We start from the raw sequence: 20,547 nt of genomic DNA on the forward strand, positions 1-20,547 counted from the left end.
CTACCCTTAAACAGTTAAAAAAATAATGTGTGTGTAGGGAGACAGAGAATAAAGCAAATGTAAGAAAAGTTAACATTTGGGGAATGTGTGTGAAGGGTATCTAGGAATAATTTTAGCAGTAACTTTTCTACAAGTCTAAAATAATTTTCTTTATTTTTTGCAGTTTTTGGCCGGGGCTGGGTTTGAACGGCACCCTACTCCTTTGAGCCACAGGTGCTGCCCTAAAATACTTTTTTAAATATACCACCCCACAAAACCTATCTGCAAACATCTTTATAAAAAAGTACCAGTTCTTACCCCAATAAAATTTTAAAAATAAATAAAAATTGCCAATATTGAACAGAAAATGAGTAGCCACCCATCCTCAGGATTTTCAAAATCCTTCTAAGTAAATTAATTACTAAGCTTTTTAAAGGACAAAGTACATGTATTAAAAATGATGCCAAGTTTGATAAGCCAAATTCACATCATTAAATTCTGCATTTCATTTTCAACCAAATGAGGGAAAACTCAGGTCCTGAAAATATTCAAACCCTTATACAAAAGTGTTAAGAACTATAATTCCTATAGAAGAAGTAAAGATGAGGTAAATGATGTAGTAATACAGATTTTTTGATGTGTATTCACTCAGAACTAACACACTTTGAACCTGTAACTCAGAATTTATAATTAAGATAAGAAAAATATGCCATAATTTTATTTAGTAATGTCCATACAACTCTCGGGAAGATGCATTCTTTTTTTTTTTTTTTTTTTTTTTTGTAGAGACAGAGTCTCACTGTACCGCCCTGGGTTAGAGTGCTGTGGCGTCACACGGCTCACAGCAACCTCCAACTCTTGGGTTTACGTGATTCTCTTGCCTCAGCCTCCGGAGCAGCTGGGACTACAGGCGCCCGCCACAACGCCCGGCTATTTTTTTGTTGCAGTTTGGCCGGGGGCTGGGTTTGAACCCACCACCCTCGGCATATGGGGCCGGTGCCCTACTCACTGAGCCACAGGCGCCGCCCGGAAGATACATTCTTATCCATCTAATGCAAATAGAATAAACTAGCCAGTCATGAAATAATCTTGTATACTAATGTTAAAAATGACCGCTGTAAGAAACAATGTTATATATAACTACTGATGCTTATTGACTCTGTTATAATCTGTATTAGAATTTAATCAAAGCTTACATATCAAATTCTATACTTTTATGGCTTCAAGTGAACTCTTCTTAAACACACTTGCACTAACAGGCACTAACAGGCACTACGCTTTTAAAAATAAAAACAACAAATTTCTTATCCTATTCCCAACAACAATTAATCCGGGGGAATTATAAAAGGGATGACAAGTAGAAAACCACCATTTTCAGTATCTGAAGAAAACTTTGGTTTATGAAACATAATTAAAAGTAATATAGTAGGTTCAGGATGAAATCATTCTAAAACCTGTGTTTGAAATCCCAACAAGACACAATTTAAAATACTAAAATAAAAATCTACCAAAAATAGTTTCTCCTAATTTTCCTGGACAAGCAGACACAGGACATCCATTTTTTGACTGTATGGATCACTGTAAAGGTTGCATGGTTTCAAGTTGACAGCTATAATGGTAACTTCCAGCTGTGGTGTTTTCCAGTTTACGGCAGGGCAACAGCTTCCTTTGCAGTCTAGTTCTGCAGGGTAGCAGTGGCATTCTTAGGAAGCCAGCTACAATCTGTTCTTCCAGGCCTCTCTGTGATTCTGCTACTACTACATATATTATATCCCTTTAAGATTAAACTAGGTAAGACAGGCTATACTATCTGCTTCCCTCATCAGATACAACTAAACCAAAGCATAAATATTTGACTATAATATCACATTAACTAATTTGGACAATCACCTAAAACACCAAAAATCTATAAAATTGAGAAATCACATCAAAAACCTTGAGCTAAACTTTTAAGTAACTATCAATAAAATTTCTTACCTTGATAGGAAATTACCTGTACACTAAGTTGTACAGTTCCATCTGTCTTTACTCCCTGGTCAAATAAACTTCGTTCTGGATCCAGCTAAACATGGGTAAAATGAAAAAAATTATTTTAGCTCAATCCTTAACGCCCTTACCTCTGGTTTAGTACAAATGGATGAACCAAATAGGACTTAATTACTGAGCATACTATTAAAAGAACAAATTATCCAAGTTGTCGTATCATTTAAATCTTTGCCAAAATTTAAAATATTTTAATCACTGAGGTAGTAATTAAGGACAACATAAAACACTAAATTTATTTCAAGTGCAGTCTCTTCTAGCTCTGAAACCTAATTTGTGATCTTAATGGCAAAAGGCAATTATTCATTCTGTAAATGTATTTAAAGTAGAAGATAATGCCACATCTGTCATGAATAAGCAAGGTTGTTTAATTAGTGGTGACAATTTATTTAAATATATTAACATATTATTATATCACCCTTGTAGCCAATGCTACATACTGAAAATCAGGGTTTACTCTAAATCTCTGATTACAAAGTTCATAAAAATTAAAGGAGTTATGACCATTCTATGTAATTTCAGTATTAGTGCTTTTTTCCTTCATATATCCTTTAAGTAAATAAATTTCACACAATAAAAAATTGATGATGAAAAGTAATTCTGACTTCAAGACACTTTTCTGTCACCTGTTTAAAAATAGCTTCTATAATAATTATCTTGAATAATGTATATCTGTGTATGTTTGCATATCATATAATTGAAGGTACAAAGATCCTCCCACACTCATTCCCAAGAATTCAAATGATACTGTAGTGACGGCACAAACCCATGGCTTAAGTGACTATGCGTCTACTAACTTGAACAAGACAAATTGTGTGACCCTGAAGACAGACTGCTTAAACATGGCAGTTTTACTGCTTACTATAACAGTCTTTGCCTGACATTTTGCTAAAAAATTCTAACATCAAGCCTTTTCTCCCTGTTTAGTAGACACTAATTTTACTAGAAGCTATGGGATGTGTACTGTGAACGTAAGCTCTCAGGTACTGAATATAACTGCTAGTTTACTAAAAGCTAGCTAGCACAAGACAAAACTCAGCCACAGTATTTGATCTTATGTCATATACTTCAAAAAAAGTACAATTTAGCTATTGTTCTACCAGCTTTCAAGTCAGCACACTTTGAAAATAAAAAAGCATTACCACAGCAGCAAGAACTCTGACTCCAAACGGATGTTTGCACTAACCAATATGGAGAACAGAATTTGTAATCCTCATTTTCTTTTTGATTAGAAGAACAGGGAGTAAAAAGCAAAATGCCCTCCAATCCCAAGATAGCTTTAAATGCTATGACACTACGAATTATAAGTATTCCTATTTATGCAACTAATATAAACTGAGAACCTATGACACGTTGGGAACTTTTGTAGGCCGTACTTTCATTTTGGATAGGTCATGTATTACAAAGGGAAGTTATAAATGTATAGGTCACGTATTATAAGAGAAGTTACTAAGAGATCAAGTCCAGATTCCCCTTTATTTTACATATAAGATCAGGTAAAGCCTAGTGACTCTGGGTTATTCATTATAAACTTTTAAAAAATCTGCCTCAAACAAGTGAAGAGAGTTCTAGAGTCATACAGACCTGGTTGAATTCCAGGAACCCTCTGTAGCTACACCTTGGGTAGGTTATTTAACCTCTTTAATCTTTATTTCTATGTCTGCAGAATGTGATTAAGAATATGTTGATTCAAGACCGATGTGAGGATTAAGTAAAATAATTTAGGAGTATTTTACAAGTTTTTTTTTTTTTTATATTCAACATATCCTACCATATAAGCTCTAGTTTGCCAATTTTTTTTTTTTTTTTTTGAGAGAGAGTCTCACTTTATAGCCCTCAGTAGAGTGCTGTGGCATCACAGCTCACAGCAACCTCCAACTCCTGGGCTTAGGCGATTCTCTTGCCTCAGCCTCCCGAGTAGCTGGGACTATAGGCACCCGCCCCAACACCAGGCTATTTTTTGTTGCAGTTTGGCCGGGCTGGTTTGAACCTGCCACCCTCGGTATATGGGGTCAGTGCCCTACTCACTGAGCCACAGGCACCACCACTAGTTTGCCAATTTTTAATGGCTACCTTAAATTCCAACCTATGTAATTTATTTACTTAATCCCCCTTTGGAATATATAAGTTGTTTTCAGTTTTTGCAAAACCATGAATGAACATCCTCATGCAGGGCAAGAGAATTGAAAAGAAACTTCTCCGAAGAAGAAAGAATAGAACATTAGCAAGAATAGAACAGGGATCCCATCGCAGGCTGGGCAAGGGATTTGAACATTAGCAAGAATAGAACAAGGGATCCCATCGCAGGCTGGGCAAGGGATTTGAAGAGAAACTTCTCTGAAGAAGACAGGCGAGCAGCCTTCAGACATATGAAAAAATGCTCATCATCTTTAATCATCAGAGAAATGCAAATCAAAACTACTCTGAGATATCATCTAACTCCAGTGAGACTAGCCTATATCACAAAATCTCAAGACCAGAAATGTTGGCGTGGATGTGGAGAAAAGGGAACACTTTTGCACTGCTGGTGGGAATGCAAACTAATACATTCCTTTTGGAAAGATATATGGAGAACACTTAGAGATCTAAAAATAGATCTGCCATTCAATCCTGTAATCCCTCTGCTGGGCATATACCCAGAAGACCAAAAACCACATCATAACAAAGATATTTGTACCAGAATCTTTATTGCAGCCCTATTCATAATTGCTAAGTCATGGAAGAAACCCAAGTGCCCATCGATCCACGAATGGATTAATAAATTGTGGTATATGTATACCATGGAATACTATGCAGCCTTAAAGAAAGATGGAGACCTCACCTCCTTCATGTTTACATGGATGGAGCTGGAACATATTCTTCTCAGTAAAGTGTCTCAAGCATGGAAGAAAAAACATCCAATGTATTCACCCCTACTATGAAACTAACTTAGGACCTTTACATGAAGCTATAACCAAGTTTCAACCTAAGAACACAGGGAAGGGGGAAAGCGTGGGGAGGGAGGCGGAAGGTGGGTAAAGGGAAGGGGATTGAAAGGATCACACATGTGGTGCATCTTACAAAGGTACATGTGAGCCTTGGCAAATGTGGAATGTAAATGTCTTGTCAAAGTAACTAGGATGATGCCAGGAGGGCTATGTCAACTAATGAGATGAAAATGTGTCAAATATTCTATGAAACAAGTGTATGATGCCCCATGATCATATTGATGTACACAGCTATGATTTAATAAAAAAAAAAAAAAATAATAAAAAAAAAAAAAGAACATCCTCATGCATATACCTCTGTCCACCCAGGTAAGGATTACTATAGAGGTAGAAATGTTAGGCATTTCACATTTACCAGTAATAAATACTAAACATCAGACTGTCTTCCAAAAAAAGTATGCTAATTCATTCTATCACTGTTAAGTAAAGGAAAATCATAAATCCTAAAATTATAGTATTACTAGACCTGCCTACATTATCTAGTTTTAGAAGAGCTCCATTCCTCCACCACTGACAATTACTAGACTTACACTGAAAGGAAATGATTACAGAATGATTAAATGGCAACTAAAATATTGAAAATGAAAATATTTCACCTTATTGTATAATAAAATCCTATTAAAAACAGTTGCAGCAGATGATGACTTGGATTTTCAAAAATCTAAGTCAAGAGTTCTATTATATCAATAATAACCCTCTCATGAGGCAGGTAGGCGGAGGAGTAAAGAATAAAACAAACCAAATAATCCAAAAGATGATACAATATGCATTAGTATTAGTATAAAAAAATATGAAACTATAGTACTTACTCACATGTTTAAGGAAGGTCACAAAAAACTACCTGAGCAATCCTATTTAGGCTACAACCTTTTATACATAAAAATACTACCTTTCTTAAAAGATTACCATAAAATATGAATATACTTTCCAAACATAATACATTTTAATGCTGCCATGAATAAAATCTTATTGCAATAAATTCCAAGAAGTGTCAGTTGATATATAAATTCTTACTCAAAATTTACTGCCAGAAAATAAAGGTGAAAGGGAAATATAAAAATCATTAGTCAAATGATCTCTTTTTAAAGATAAGGAAACTGATGCACAGAAGTTAAAAGCTACCTAGAGATATACTTCTTTAGCTTTTAAAGTCAATGTGTTTCCCACTACTCCATATTTAAACTCATATTCCAATTTATTTAAACTTCTCATTTTATGTTTGTAAAAACAAGACAAAACAAAAAAAGTGTGATTTAGTACTCAATCTTTTAAATATAATTTTAAATGGAGAAAATTTTGCTGAAAGGATTCTTGTATTTCTACATACTTAAATTTTATAGTAATACAGGTCAAATCAATTTACAGAGGTAAAGGCAATAGCTGTAGAAATAAACTGCTAACAAAACATATTCCTATTCAGAATAAAATTCTGAAATACAAATTAAAAAAAAAAAAAATTACCTGGATATCCTGCAGGCAAATTTCATGAGCATCCAAAGAACACTGTAGTCTTGGTTCTAGTAGTTTCTTTAAATTGCCTATTGGTTCATTGATGTCTATGGCCTGGCTGACACATTCAGCTGGGGTGTAGGTTTGTTCTACAATGCTAAAGGTTAAAGGATATGAGGCTTAACAAGTACATATTTATCCTGGATATCCAAGTAACAATTTGCTCAAAATAAAATCCAACATGAAAGCACATTTCTAGTCTTTGAAAACTCACTTCTACAGATTACTGTGAGGTTCATCACCAAATAGTGTTGCTAAACTGAAAGCTGAATTTTATAGAGAAATGCTAGCTTGAAATTTAAAGCAATCTTGAAAATATGCTTCATTACATACAAACATATTAAATATTGCATATACATTTTTTAAGGAGGAATGTTTGTATTTATACCACATTTTCAAGTTATTTTGAAGAATTTAGATGAGAAAGGATATATTGTCTCCTCAAAATATGCATGCTTTCTCTACTAGTCAATTTCCCTTCCCAACATAAATACAATAAATATAAAACAATGACATATGAAGATACAAGTTAAATAAAATACTTTTGATTTAATTTAATCTGAACATAACTGGTTATAATCAGCACAACTTGACATTAAAAAAAAAAAAGTTAGGCATAGTATCTCATGCCTGTAATCCCAGTGACTTGGGAGGCTGAGACAGGAGGATCTTTGGAGCCCAGGAATTCAAGGTCACACTGAGCTACAATTGTACCACTGCATTCCAGCTTGGGTGACACCCAGTCTCTCTTCTTTAAGAAAAAAACAAAACAAAACAAAACAAGATTTATATTCTTCAAAATTCTCTTAGGGTTCATTTATATTGTTATTTCATACTTTGAATTCAAAAAGGTTTAAAACTTTGGTTAGTAGTTCTACACATCTCTTGTGAATCCTTCCAGAGGGCCAAACAGAAGATAGACACTATTTGCTAAATTGGTGAATGGGGAATTAAAATTCACAACATGCGATTCAAAAATTATCTTCTTGGGTGGAGCAAGATGGCAGACCAGAAAGATCATTCAGCTGAATTCTCCTAGAACAAGTGGGAAAAAAGAGAACCCAGACATACCTGGCACAGGGACTTTACCCTCAGTCATAGCTCAGGGAGCATAGCAAGGAAGTAGTGAGCTAAATACATCCTATTATCCCCCAAAGTGTAATTTTGATGAATTAGGGAAGTGATCGCAACCAGCTGGGACTGGCTGCCCCCCTACAGAGGTCCAGGACAGGAGAAAGCCATTCTGGAGTTTTCAGTGGTTGGGGAAGCTATGTTTGAGTGTTCCACTCAAAGCTTTGAAGAGTGGGCAGACTTGAACAGAATACAGCAACCAGATTTGAATGCCAGTTGGAGTGAATTTGCCATAGGTTTGGAGGCTGGCAGTGCAGACATACTGAGACGGACTTGCACTAGGTAGCTGCCATTGTGGGAAGGTCCTGAGAAGATCTTAGCAGGGGCCTAAAGCACAGCCATCTCAATTCCACCTGCCAGGATCAAAACTCCACTCTTGGGACAGGCTGAGGGGCTCCCACACCCCATGGGAACTGGAGTCAGGGGGCACTGTTTGAGACTTGCACCTAAAGGATTCTCCTGAGCTTTAAAATCCCAACCCAGCAGGGTCTGAATGCTGAGGAAACAATCAGGCAATCACTGAAGGCAACTAAATTTGGAATAAGGACCACAGAGGTTCCCGGCTGTGCTGTCTCCTAGAAAAACCACACTGCACCCTGGTGTCCCTGCCACACATTGCAACATATTGTGAACAAGGCTGTTTAAAACAAAGGAGGCAGGGAGAAGTTAATAGGAGGACAAGGAGGTGAACAAGAAAAAAGAACACTTGAGGAGGAACCAATAGAAAAATTCAGGGAACATGAAAAACCAAAACAGAGGAACTCCCCCCAAGGGATGACGAGGCAGCTACTGCAGAAGACTCCACATAAAAAGAATTAATGGATTTGACAGAAAGGGAATTTAAAATACAGATGATAAAGATAATGAAAGGAATGGATGAAAAAATGCAAAGACAGAACCAAAAGTCAGATGAGAGATATGGAGAATATAGAAAAGAATATGGTGGACCTTAAGGAAATGAAGGAGACAATCAAGAAATGTAAAAATGTGGCAGAAAGTATCAAAAATAGGTTAAAACATGGAGAAGAAAGAACATCAGAGCTAGAAGATAAAGTTTTCGAGTTAACCCAAGTTAAAGAGGCAGAAAAGAGGAGAGAGAAAGCAGAACAGACACGTAGAAACTCCATGAAATGTTCAAATATACAAATAATGGGGATTCCTGAAGGGGAAGAAGATTGCCCCAAAGGTATGGAAGCCCTGCTGGAGACTATCATAAATGAAAACTTTCCAGGTTTTACCAAAGACACCAACACATTCCTTTCAGATGGATATCGAACCAGGGGTCATATCTCAACTCAAACAGAGTCTCTCCCAAACAAATTATAATGAACCTGTCCAAAGTCAACATCAAAGAAAAACTTCTGCAAGCAGCCAGGAGTAAACGCCAACTGACCTACAGAGGCAGAGCCATTAGGATGACAGTAGACTTTTCAATTGAAACCTTCCAAGCAGAAGAGCATGGTCATCTGCCTTCAACATTCTTGAACAAAACAATTTTCAGCCCAGAATTCTGTATCCTGCTAGACTAAGCTTCAAAATGGATGGATAAATCAAATCATATCTGTGGATATACAAGCACTGAGGAAATTTGCCACAACAAGACCAACTAACAGGAAATACTTAGACCTATTCTCAACACTGACCACCAAAATAGACCACCAGCAAAGTAAACACCCAGAAGTGAAGGGTCAAAACTTAGCTTCCACAATGGCACAAAGAACAAAACTACACTATTGTGTAGACTTTCACAAAATAAGATGATTAGAACTCCACCACGTTTATCAATTCTCTCAATGGACTGAATTAACCCCTGAAGAGGCACAGGTTGGCTGAATGGATAAAAAAAGCACAAACCATCCATATGCTGTCAACAGGAGACACACCTAAGGTTAAGGGATACAAAACAGTATTTCAAACAAATGGAAATCAGAAGAAAGGAGGAATTGCAATCTTATTTTCAGATACAAGTGGATTTAAAGCAACTGAAGTTAAGAAAGACAAAGATGGACACTTTATACTAGTCAAAGGAATAATACAACAGGGAGACATTTCAATTTTAAATATTTATGCACCCAACTTAAATGCTCCTGGACTTATGTACCTGATGAACCTATGGACCTTGATGGGTCTGAGCAATATGATATCCCATGATCTCATAATTGGGGACTTTAACACCCCTCTGACAGAACTGGAAAGAGCCTCTAAACAGAAACTAAACAAAGATGCAAAGGACTTAAATGTGATCCTAGAACAAATGCGATTAATCAATTAATAGACATACACAGAACACACCATCCCAAAGCTAAGGAAAATACATTTTTATCATCAGCCTATGGTATGTACCCCAAAATCGACCAGGATAGAAATCAAACCTCAGCAAAAATAAAATACAAATTATACCTTGTGTCTTTTCAGACCATAAGTCAATAAAGGTGGAACTCAACTCCAATAAAAACGTTCATCCCCACACAGAGAGTTGGAAATTAAACAACCTTTTGCTAAATGATAGTTGGGTTTAGGAAGAGACAAAAGAGGAAATAGTTAAATTCCTCAAATATAACAATGAAGACACACAGTTACCAAAGCCTGTGGGTTACAGCAAAAGCCATCTTAAGAGGGAAATTTATCACATTAGATGCCTATATTCGAAAAACAGAAAGACAGCACATCAACAAACTCATGAACCATCTTATGGAACTGGAAAAAAGAATAATCCCAAACCCAGCAAAAAAAAAAGAAATAACCAAAATCAAATCACAGATTAATGAAAATGAAAAGAATTATTCAGAAAATTAATGAAATAAAGTTCAGTTTTCAAAAAAAATAAATAAAATCAACAAACCTTTGACCAGAGTAACTACAAACAGAAGGATAAAATCTCTAATAACCTCTATCAGAAATGATAAAGGGGAAATAACAACAGATTGACACAGTTATAAGAGATCATCTCTGAGTACTACAAGAAACTCTATGCCCAGAAATTTGACAATGTGGAGTAAATGAATCAATACCTGGAATCACACTCTCTCCCTAGACTTAATCAAGAAGCAATAGATCTCTTGAACAGACCAATTTTAAAAACTGTGATTGAAGAAACATTAAAAAATCTCCCCCCCCAAAAATGCCCTGGGCCAGATGGCTTCACCTTAGAATTCTATCAAACCTTCAAAGAAGAGCTTATATCCATACTGCAGAAATTTTTCATTACAAAAAATTGAAAAGGAAGGAATCTTCTCCAACACATTCTATGAAGTAAATATCACCTTGATGCCAAAACCGGGAAAAGACGCAATTAAAAAGGAGATTTTCAGATCAATTTCATTAATGAATATAGATGCAGAAATTCTCAATAAAATCTTAGCCAAAAGATTACAGCCACACATTAAAAAAAATCATTTATCATGATCTAGTACAGTGGTTCTCAACCTTCCTAATGCTGCGACCCTTTAATACAGTTCATGCTGTGGGGACCTCTAATCGTAAAATTATTTTCCTTTCTACTTCATAACTGTAACTTTGCTACTTTTATGAATTGTAATGCAAATACCTGATATGCAGGATGGTCTTAGGCAACCCCTGTGAAAGGGTCATTTGACCCTCAAAGTGGTCGCAACCCACAGGTTGAGAACCACTGATCTAGTAGATTTCATCCCAGGGATGCAAGGCTGATTTGACATACATAAGTCCATAAATGTAATTCACCGTATCAACAGAAGCAAAAACAAAGAACATATGATTCTCTTCAATACATGCAGAAAAAAGCATTCAATAAAATTCAGCATTCTTTTCTAATTAGAATACTTAAGAATTTAGGCATTGGTGGCACATTTCTGAATCTGATCGAAGCCATCTATAATAAACCCTCAGCTAATATTGTACTGAAGGGAGTAAAACTGAAAGCTTTTCCACTCAGAACTGGAACCAGACAAGGGTGTCCTCTATCACCATTACTATTCAACATAGTGCTGGAAGTTCTAGCCAATTAAAATCAAGCAAGAGAAGGAAATAAAGGGCTCCAAATGGGTGCAGAAGAGGTCAAACTCTCACTCTTTGACAACGGTATGATATTATACTTAGAGTATCCCAAACACTCAACCACAAGACTCCTGGAAGTGATCAAAAACTACAGCAATGTCTCAGGGTATAAAATCAATGTTCACAAATCACTAGCCTTTGTATATGCCAATAACAGCCAAAATGAGAAGTTAATCAAGAACGCAATTCCCTTCACAGTAGTGTCAAAAAAAGTAAAATACCTATGAATATATCTAACAAAAGAGGTAAAAGACCTCTACAAAGAAATTTACGAAACACTAAGAAAAGAAAAAGAAGATATTAATAAATGAAAGAACATGCCATGGTCATGGGTGAGAAGAATCAATATTGTGAAAATGTCTAGACTACCCAAAGCAATCTACAGATTCAATGCAATCCCCATTACAATACCATCATCATACTCTCAAGATTTGGAAAATATAATTCTTTGTTTTATATGGAACCAGAAGAAACCCCATATAGCCAAGGCGATTCTTAATAATAAAAGCAAAGCCAGGGTATCACTCTACCAGACTTTCAGCTATACTAAAAGACCATAGTGATCAAAACAGCATGGTATTAGCACAATAGAGACACTGACATTTGGAACTATTTCTATTTGAATAGAAAACCATGAGAAGAAACTAACATCTTACAGCCACCTGACCTTTGATAAACCAAACAAGAACATATACTTGGGACAAGAATCCCTATTCAATAAATGGTGTTGGGAGAACTGGATAATCACTGTAAAAGACTAAAACTGGACCCGCATCTCAACGCTTAACAAAAATTGATTCAAGACAGATAAAGGATTTAAATCTAAGACATGAAACAATATAAATCCAAAGAAAGAATGGGGAAAAAACTTGAAGATATTGGCCTGGGGAAAGATTTTATGAAGAAGACTTCCATGGCAATTGCAACAACAACAAAAATAAACAATTGGGACTTAATTATTAACTGGAAAGCTTCTGTACACCTAAGAAACAACAACCAAAGCAAACAGACAATCTGCAGAATGGGAAAAGGTATTTGCATATTATAAATTGGACCAAAGCTTGATAACTAGGATCTACACAGAACTCAAAACAATCAACAAAAAAAGACCCAACAATCCCACATATCACTGTGACAAGAGACATGACTAGAACCTTCTCTAAAGAAGACAGATGGCTAACAAACATGAAAAAATGCTCATCATCCCTAATCACCAGAGAAATGCAAATCAAAACCACCCTGAGATATCACCTAACCCCAGTGAGAAGGGCCCACATTACAAAGTCTCAAAGCTGCAGATGCTGGCATGGATGTAGAGAGAAGGGAATACTTTTACACTGTTGGTGGGACTTCAAACTAATACAACCTTTTTAGGAAGAATCCTCAAAGAACTCAAATTAGACCTCCGGTTTGATCCTACAATGCCATTACCAGGCATCTACCCAGAAGAAAAAAATCCTTTCACCATAAGGAAATTTGCACTAGACTGTTTATCTCAGCTCAATTTACAATGGCCAATATGTAGAAACAGCCTAAATGTCTACCAACACAGGAAAGGATTAACAAGCTGTGGTATATGTATACCATGGAATTCTATTCAACCACTTAAAAAGATGGAGACTTTACATCTTTTGTATTAACCTGGATGGAGGTGGAACACATTCTTCTTAGTAAAGCATCACAAGAATGGAGAAGGAAGAATCCAATGTACTCTAATATAAAAGCAGCAGATGAGCTAATACAAGGGGGGGTGGGGTGAGCAGGTGAATAAGCAAGTGGGAAGAAGGGAGGAGGGAGGATGGGGAGGGTCAGGGGGTATGGCACACTTTTGGAGATGAGACACAATTATAAGAGGGACTTTATCTAACAAATGCAATCAGTGCAACCTAATTCTTTGTACTGTCAATGAATCTCAAACAATAAAAAGGAAAAAAAATGGAAACACATTAAAAACAAACAAACTAAAAAACAAAAATTATCTTCTCAAAGTGAAAAAGAAAAAAATTCACAATATTCTTACTTTAAATATCATTTAAATATCTGCAACTGTCAAAAAACAGTACTATTAAAACTTTTGTCAAGTTCCACTTTCACATAAGTACAAGTATAATGTGATACATACATGATAGTCAATGAATGCATATAACTCAAATTTTTTCAAAAATATTTAAAATTGGTAAAACAGATCACACATGTTTAAAAATAGTCTTATTTTAAAATAATGGTATACTACTGTTAAGGTGAAGAAACTGTGTATTTCAGGTAAGGTAATATCACCAAATTTTTGCTATAGTACAGTAGGCTTATTTTTTTTTTTGAGACTGAGTCTCACTTTGTCACCCTCAGTAGAGTACTGTGGTGTCACAGCTCATAGCAACCTCAAACTCTTGGGCTCAAGTGAACCTCTTGCCTCAGCCTTCAAAGTAACTTGGACTATAGGTGCTGCCACAGTGCCCAGCTATTTTTTTAGAGACGGGGTCTCAATCTTAACTCAGGCTGATTTTGAACTCCTGAGCTCAGGCAATCCACCTGCCTGGATCTTCCAGAGTGTTAGGATTGCAAGTGTTAGCCGCTGCGCCCAGCCAGGCTTTTTTTTTTAAATAACAATGATTCTTAAGATTCAGATGTTGCTTTAAGATAGTTTTTTAAAGACCTATTTTATATTAGCTACCCCGTTTCCCCGAAAATAAGATATCCTCCGAAAATAAGACCTACTTACAGGAAAGATAAGACGTCCCCTGAAAATAAGACCTAGCGCATCTTTGGGAGCACACCTTTTCAGGGAAACAGGGTAAACACGCTTAAAATTTTTGATGCTATCACTTAAACCTTGGAAGAAGTCATACAAAAATCTGGATTACCAATTTTTCTTGAAAAAATATGGATGATTTCACATCACTGGGTCTAAATTCCTTTGCAGCAATAATCTGCTACAGGTGGATACCAACTACTGCCTCTTTCACATGTCAATATAGTAACTACTGACCACTTACCTAAACTATCTGCAAAGGCCCAGACAGTAAATATTTTTGGCTTTGTGGGTCATTTGCACGTGTGTGTGTATAAAAATAAATATACTCATGCTCCAAGAAAGTTCTTGGTGATTTTCCTCATATTCATACCCTTTTATAGTTCTTTCCTACATTATGCCAGGGCTGAACTGTGTGACCATAACACTAGATAAACAAGATACATCAATTCTAAGATTAAGTTATTTTAAAAGACAGTGCTGGCTTTCATGTTGGCACTCTATGTCTCTCAGACCATTTGCTTTAGGAGAAGCCAGCTGCCATGCCACGATCAGCCCCAGAGGAGAGGCCCATGTGATAAAGAACTGTGGCATAGGGCTAACAGTCTCAAAGTGATCATGGAAGCAAATACCCTAGCCCCAGTCAAGTCCTCAGATAACAACAGCCCAAGCTGACAGCTTCACTACAGGTAAGCTTATGAAATACCCTGAGCCAGAACCACCCAGCTAAGCTGCTCCCAGGTTCTTAACTATTTACAATAATAAATGTTGGATATTTTAATCAGCTAAGTTTTGGGGTAATTTGTTTTTTATTTATACATACATACATATACACACACATACACACACATTTTCATATATTCATATAATATGAAAATTAAGAAATGCATGCATTCTTTCCATTCTTTCTTCACTAGAAAGACAGGATAATCACACAAGTTAAAAACTCTAAAAACTTAAGGTTTTAAATTGTAGCTATACTTTCAACATTCAGTATCCTATTTAACTTTATTCAGTCCCACTGTAGTTGTTCTAAATCACTGTTACTTTATAGAGATTATCTATTAATTTTTAGTTCTTTGTACTTTTAGTATATTATCTTATCTCCTGCTTTACAGTGTAAAATAAAGACCTTCCTCAATCTTTTTGCTGATTCCCAAATCTCCATTTCTACCCATGTTCTCTCTTTGGATTCTGAACTCATTACTACTGCTCTTCTTCCAAATAAGGAAGAGTCTATTAGTATTCTAATTAACACCTTTCATTAAACTTAATGCTTAGTACTGTGCAAATAATTACTCATTTACCTGTATGTCTCCTTAAATGTAACCTCTAGAAATGAGTATCTCATTTATTTATATATTCCTGTCAGTTACTAGTTTCTAGCAGCTACTTACAAATATTTGTAAAATTAGTTCAGGTTGATTAAACTTCTTCTGAAAAAAGAATCTAGTGCTCCCCAAGGGAAAGAACTATTGCGATTGATTGCTTGACCATTACCAGTTAAGGTTATTACTACCTGTAGTTTATAATGTCTTTCCCTCTCAGCTATAATAAATCTGTTAAATTAGAAGCAAAAAAGCAATATATTATCCCCTAAAATGCTGAGATCAATTTTTTTCTTCCTTTTTGAGACAGTCTCACTACATTGCCCTTGGCAGAGTGCCATGGTGTCACAGCTCACAGCAATCTCAAACTCTTGGGCTTAAGTGATTCTCTTGCTTCAGCCTCCCAAGTAGCTGGGACTACAGGTGCCTCATTGTTGTTTAGTTGGCCCGGGTTCGAACTCACCAGCCCTAACCACTGAACAAGGGTGCCACGCCCTGAGATCAAATTTTTAAAAGCCCATAAGAATTATGGCTTGATTTTAATTAGGTATACTGATAATATTTTTAAAATGTCCAGACTGAGCAAAATATAATCAAGACCCTGTCTTTACAAAAAATACAAAAATTAGCTGGGTGTAGTGACCCATGCCTGTAGTCTCAGCTACTTGGGATGCTGAGACACAAGGATCACTTGAGCCTAGAAGTCTGAGGTTGTGGTGAGTTACGCTACCACATGCTACCTCAGGCAACAGTAAAACCCTGTCTCAGAAGAAAAAAATTAAAAAAAAAAAAAAATTTTTCAGACAACACTGACCTTTCTTCTGTGCACTCTGGTTTCTCTGTTCCATCAATCTCAATTTCTATAAGCTCTTCTGCTTCTCTTTTAGTCATGGTTGAAGTATTTCAGGAGATCAGTCCTGTAGGAATTAAATTTCAAGAGATTTTAAAATTATCTGCATAAACAAAAATGATACACAAGGAGACTCTCCATTCAAACGAAAGCATAGGGGATGCAGAAGAGGAAGCAGTAATCTTCTCATGTAAAAGGAAACCACAAATGACATTTATAAGCTAGCTTTGGTTTAACTGGTGCTTATTAGCCTGACATGACAATTTCATCATTCTATTGGACTTACTGGACTATTTTTATGCCCTCCTCAGAAAGTTGAATTCAAGTTACTTCAAAATCAACTGAAAACTATTTTAAAGCCACTCTTGTTCTCAATAACAGATCCAAACTGAAGCTTAACATGGAGATGAGCTACAATTGTTCAGCTATAAGCTATATCTTACTACCAGAATTTACTGAAAAGCATTACACTGATATATATATGGTGTGTATGTATATTTATGTATATATATACAGTGAGAAATATATACACATACTATATATGTGTGCATTAATCATAGCTAGGATTTTTGTTATGAATTACATCTCATAAATGCAACTGAAATACTATGAAACAGCAAAATAACGAATAATAGATATGCACATCATTTCCCTCATTACACACACTAAAATTTTTTAATGATTTATTTTTCAGAGGTTTTATTTTAAACAAACCATTACTTCACTTTTTAATTATCTCATGTAAAATTATTACCTGTTGCTTTAAATGTCTGTTAATAGAAAAGCATTATAATTTTGAAGGACTTTACCTAACAAATGCAATCAGTGTAACCTGGTTTCTTGTACTCTCAATGAACCCCCCCCACCCAAAATATATATAATTTTAAAACTGCAAAGTAATGCATAAAATAGCTACATATATTAGTATTTCTTTGTGGCCATTTTCCAAGTGTTAATGTTGTTAAGTCCCAGGTTCAGTTACTAACTACCTCACTGCAGGTCAAGGCATTTTATCTTTGTCCACAGCACCTTCAGAATAATTTTCTGTGTACACTACTACAACTAAAATGGCACATTTTGTAGTTACAGGTAATATTCCACTAAATTCAGTCCTTCCAACATTTGCAAAGGAGTCTGTATTCCCGCTTACATGATTAAACACAATGAACAATTCACATATTCATTCCTATTAATAGCCATTATTTATTGAGCATCAGGCACTGCATTCAAATGCTTTACACAGAGCAATCTTGTTTTGAGCCTACCCTCATATGAACACTACTCAGAAGTCAGTGAGGCTAAATAAAGCACCTGTGGCTCTATGTTACACTCTTAGGTGTATCAACCTAAGAATACATTATTCCACTCAAACTAAGTTGGTGGGACCAAACCAAGGTTTGTTCAAAGACAGGCTCTGCACTGCATATACTAGTACATATATAAGAGCCACCAACTTCTCTTACCTGGAGCACTGTGACAGCCACCTTGCAGGATTCCCCGTACCTGCCCTTGCCCCTCTACAGTCTTTTCTTGGTCAGTGCAACAGCCAGTGTGATCCTTTCTAAAACTGAAGCTAGACTATAGCACTTCTGTGATACACAGTCACAGTAAAAGCCAAAGACTTCACAAAGGCCAATAAGGCCCTAGGTAATCTCCCCCCAGTCTCCACCACATTATCATTAGCTCCCTCTCCCACACTAGCCTGCTTGCTTGTCCTTGTATCTTTCTGCTCAAGGCCTTTGCTCTCACTGTTTAGTCTGCCTGGAACCTAATTCCCCAAAATGTCCTCTTGGCTAAATTCCTTACCTCTTGAAGTCTCTCCTCCTGACCACCTCCAGTGAATTCTGTAACCTCTCTTCCTCACTCCTTTTACTTTTCATAACACTTAGCATACTGCAGTATTAATTTATTTATTGTCTTTCTTCCATTTTTGGATCATTAACAAGGTGCAAAATTGTCCAAAATTGACCAAAGGAACTTAAATTGGTTTGTCTAAATCAAATTTAAGGACTTCCCCTACCTTCTTGAAGTGAGAAGGACCTCAACTTCTCAAGGGGTGGAGGTCTCTGTGGTAGGTAGAATGACCTAGAACTGTGAATAAGGTGCACGGCCAAGGGGAATTAAGGTTACTAACCAACTGACCTTAAAATATAAAGATTTTCCGATTATCAAGTGTGCCAAACAAAATCATAAAAAGGGAAGAAGAGAGAACTGGAAGACAGCCAGGGACTCTGTAAGGACTGGCTTTGAAGATGGAACAAAGGTAGCTTCTCTGTCATAAAAATTAGACAAGGGGCAGATTCTCCCTTTAGAGGCCCTAAATGCAGCCCTGTCAACACCCAGTTTTAGCCCATAGAGACCCATTTCACAATTCTGACAGCTATACTGTAAAATAAAAAGCTGATGTTTTTAAGGGACTAAATTTGCAGCAGCACCATGAAACTAATAGTCTCCCTTTCCACTTCAGAAAAGGCTGTAACTCTCCTTAGGTCCCAACATCTCTAAGAGCTGCATAGCTCATTTTCTGACAACTTAAGTCGATAAATAGCTGGCACCCACATCTAGACTACGTGGCACAAAAAAATTGTCTTATTTTTCCCAATGTTATCAAGATTGTTCTCATACTTGTCCTGTAAGGACCAACAGTAAGAGGGTAAGATTATCCACTGGAATAGACGGTGCAAGTCGAGCAGATCGCCTAGGCTCTAGCAGGTTTCTTTTTGCAATGATGAAAAGATTAATAACCTTTGTTTACTTTTCTTGCTGATGCTAACCTAAGAAGCCCTCCCTTTCCCTAATAAATTCCTTAACTGGTGCTATGTGTAAAATTGTGGAATTCATCTGGAATGCTAAATTAAAGCACAAAACAAGTGGTAGCTCAGTAGGGACTTATCTTGTAGGACAATATAAGCTTCACAAAAGCAGGGATATTTGTTCACAGATATATATGAAGTGCTTTTTAATAGTGCCTACCTTCACCAAGTTATGTGTCGAATAAATGAATGTTATCCACACCATATAAAATGGACTTCAGATGTCATGAAGGCATAAATATAAAAGGTAAAATATAAACCTAATAGAAGAAAATGGTGGCAACTTCCTTGTGGTCTAAAGACATAAAAGTATTTTTTAAATAATATTACAAAACCAGAAACCATAAGGAGAAAAACTGATGAATTACATAAAAATTAAGATTTATGTTCAATACCTACAGAATGGGATATTATTTCCACTACCCCAAAATGACAATGGAGTAATAAATGGAAACTAACAAACTTTATACTGTGTGTATATGGCAAATGTTAGAAAGATAAATGACAAAAGTAGGGACGTTAGGGACATAAGACAGGTCTACATATTCTGGAAAAAATCCAGCAGCTCTCACTCAAATCAATCACGTTTGTAACTATGACCCAAGTATTTTGCCCCTAGATAAGCATTCCAAAGAAATTCAGACTGATTGATAATAGGATGTTCCAGGCAGCTTTGTTGGTTACAGCTGAAACTGGAGCTAATTCCAGTACCCATGGTGAGAAAGTGTCCATAAAATAAAATGTAAAAAAAGTACAAACTGGTATTTTAATACCAGTTAGAAACAAGGAAATAATGTCCACACAAAATAAATAAATTATAAAAGCTATTCTGTATAGAAGAAAGTGAGAACAATAGATTTATAGTAGAATAGCACTTTAAACACCTTCGATTTTCAGGGCTTATAAGGAGATCCATTTCCATCTCCATACCCAGTTTTCTAAAAAAGATTAGAAAACATGTACATGCTCTGAGAAGTCCAGTAAACAGAAAAGCACATAAAGTAGCCAAAGGCTGAGAAATGGCCTTAATAACTTATCAGCAGAGATACCTAGGGCTTCCCTGATATAAGCACTACGATAAAATTGTTAAAAAGGAATTTATGCTATGATTTTCCAAAGTTAT

General features: G+C 36.0%; 1 protein-coding gene across 7 annotated transcripts in view; it reads right to left on the minus strand.

The window, feature by feature from the left end:
- The window catches only part of GABPA (GA binding protein transcription factor subunit alpha), a 47,764-nt gene that overhangs the window by 24,863 nt on the left and 2,354 nt on the right, over positions 1-20,547 (minus strand). For 5 of the 7 annotated variants that reach the window (XM_053564339.1, XM_053564338.1, XM_053564342.1 and 2 more), the window contains exons 2-4: positions 16,576-16,678; positions 6,471-6,615; positions 1,957-2,041 (exon numbers count right to left, since the gene is read on the minus strand). In XM_053564339.1, coding sequence (XP_053420314.1) covers positions 1,957-2,041; positions 6,471-6,615; positions 16,576-16,652 — 307 coding nt within the window. In that variant the 5' untranslated portion in view covers positions 16,653-16,678. Of the gene's footprint in view, positions 1-1,956; positions 2,042-6,470; positions 6,616-16,575; positions 16,679-18,074; positions 18,094-18,631; positions 18,703-20,547 lie in introns of those variants that run through there. The other 2 variants (XM_053564341.1, XM_053564344.1) reach the window with 2 other exon arrangements.

The sequence above is a fragment of the Nycticebus coucang genome, chromosome 16 (assembly GCF_027406575.1).
Source record: "Nycticebus coucang isolate mNycCou1 chromosome 16, mNycCou1.pri, whole genome shotgun sequence".
In the NCBI taxonomy this organism is placed as follows: domain Eukaryota; kingdom Metazoa; phylum Chordata; class Mammalia; order Primates; family Lorisidae; genus Nycticebus; species Nycticebus coucang.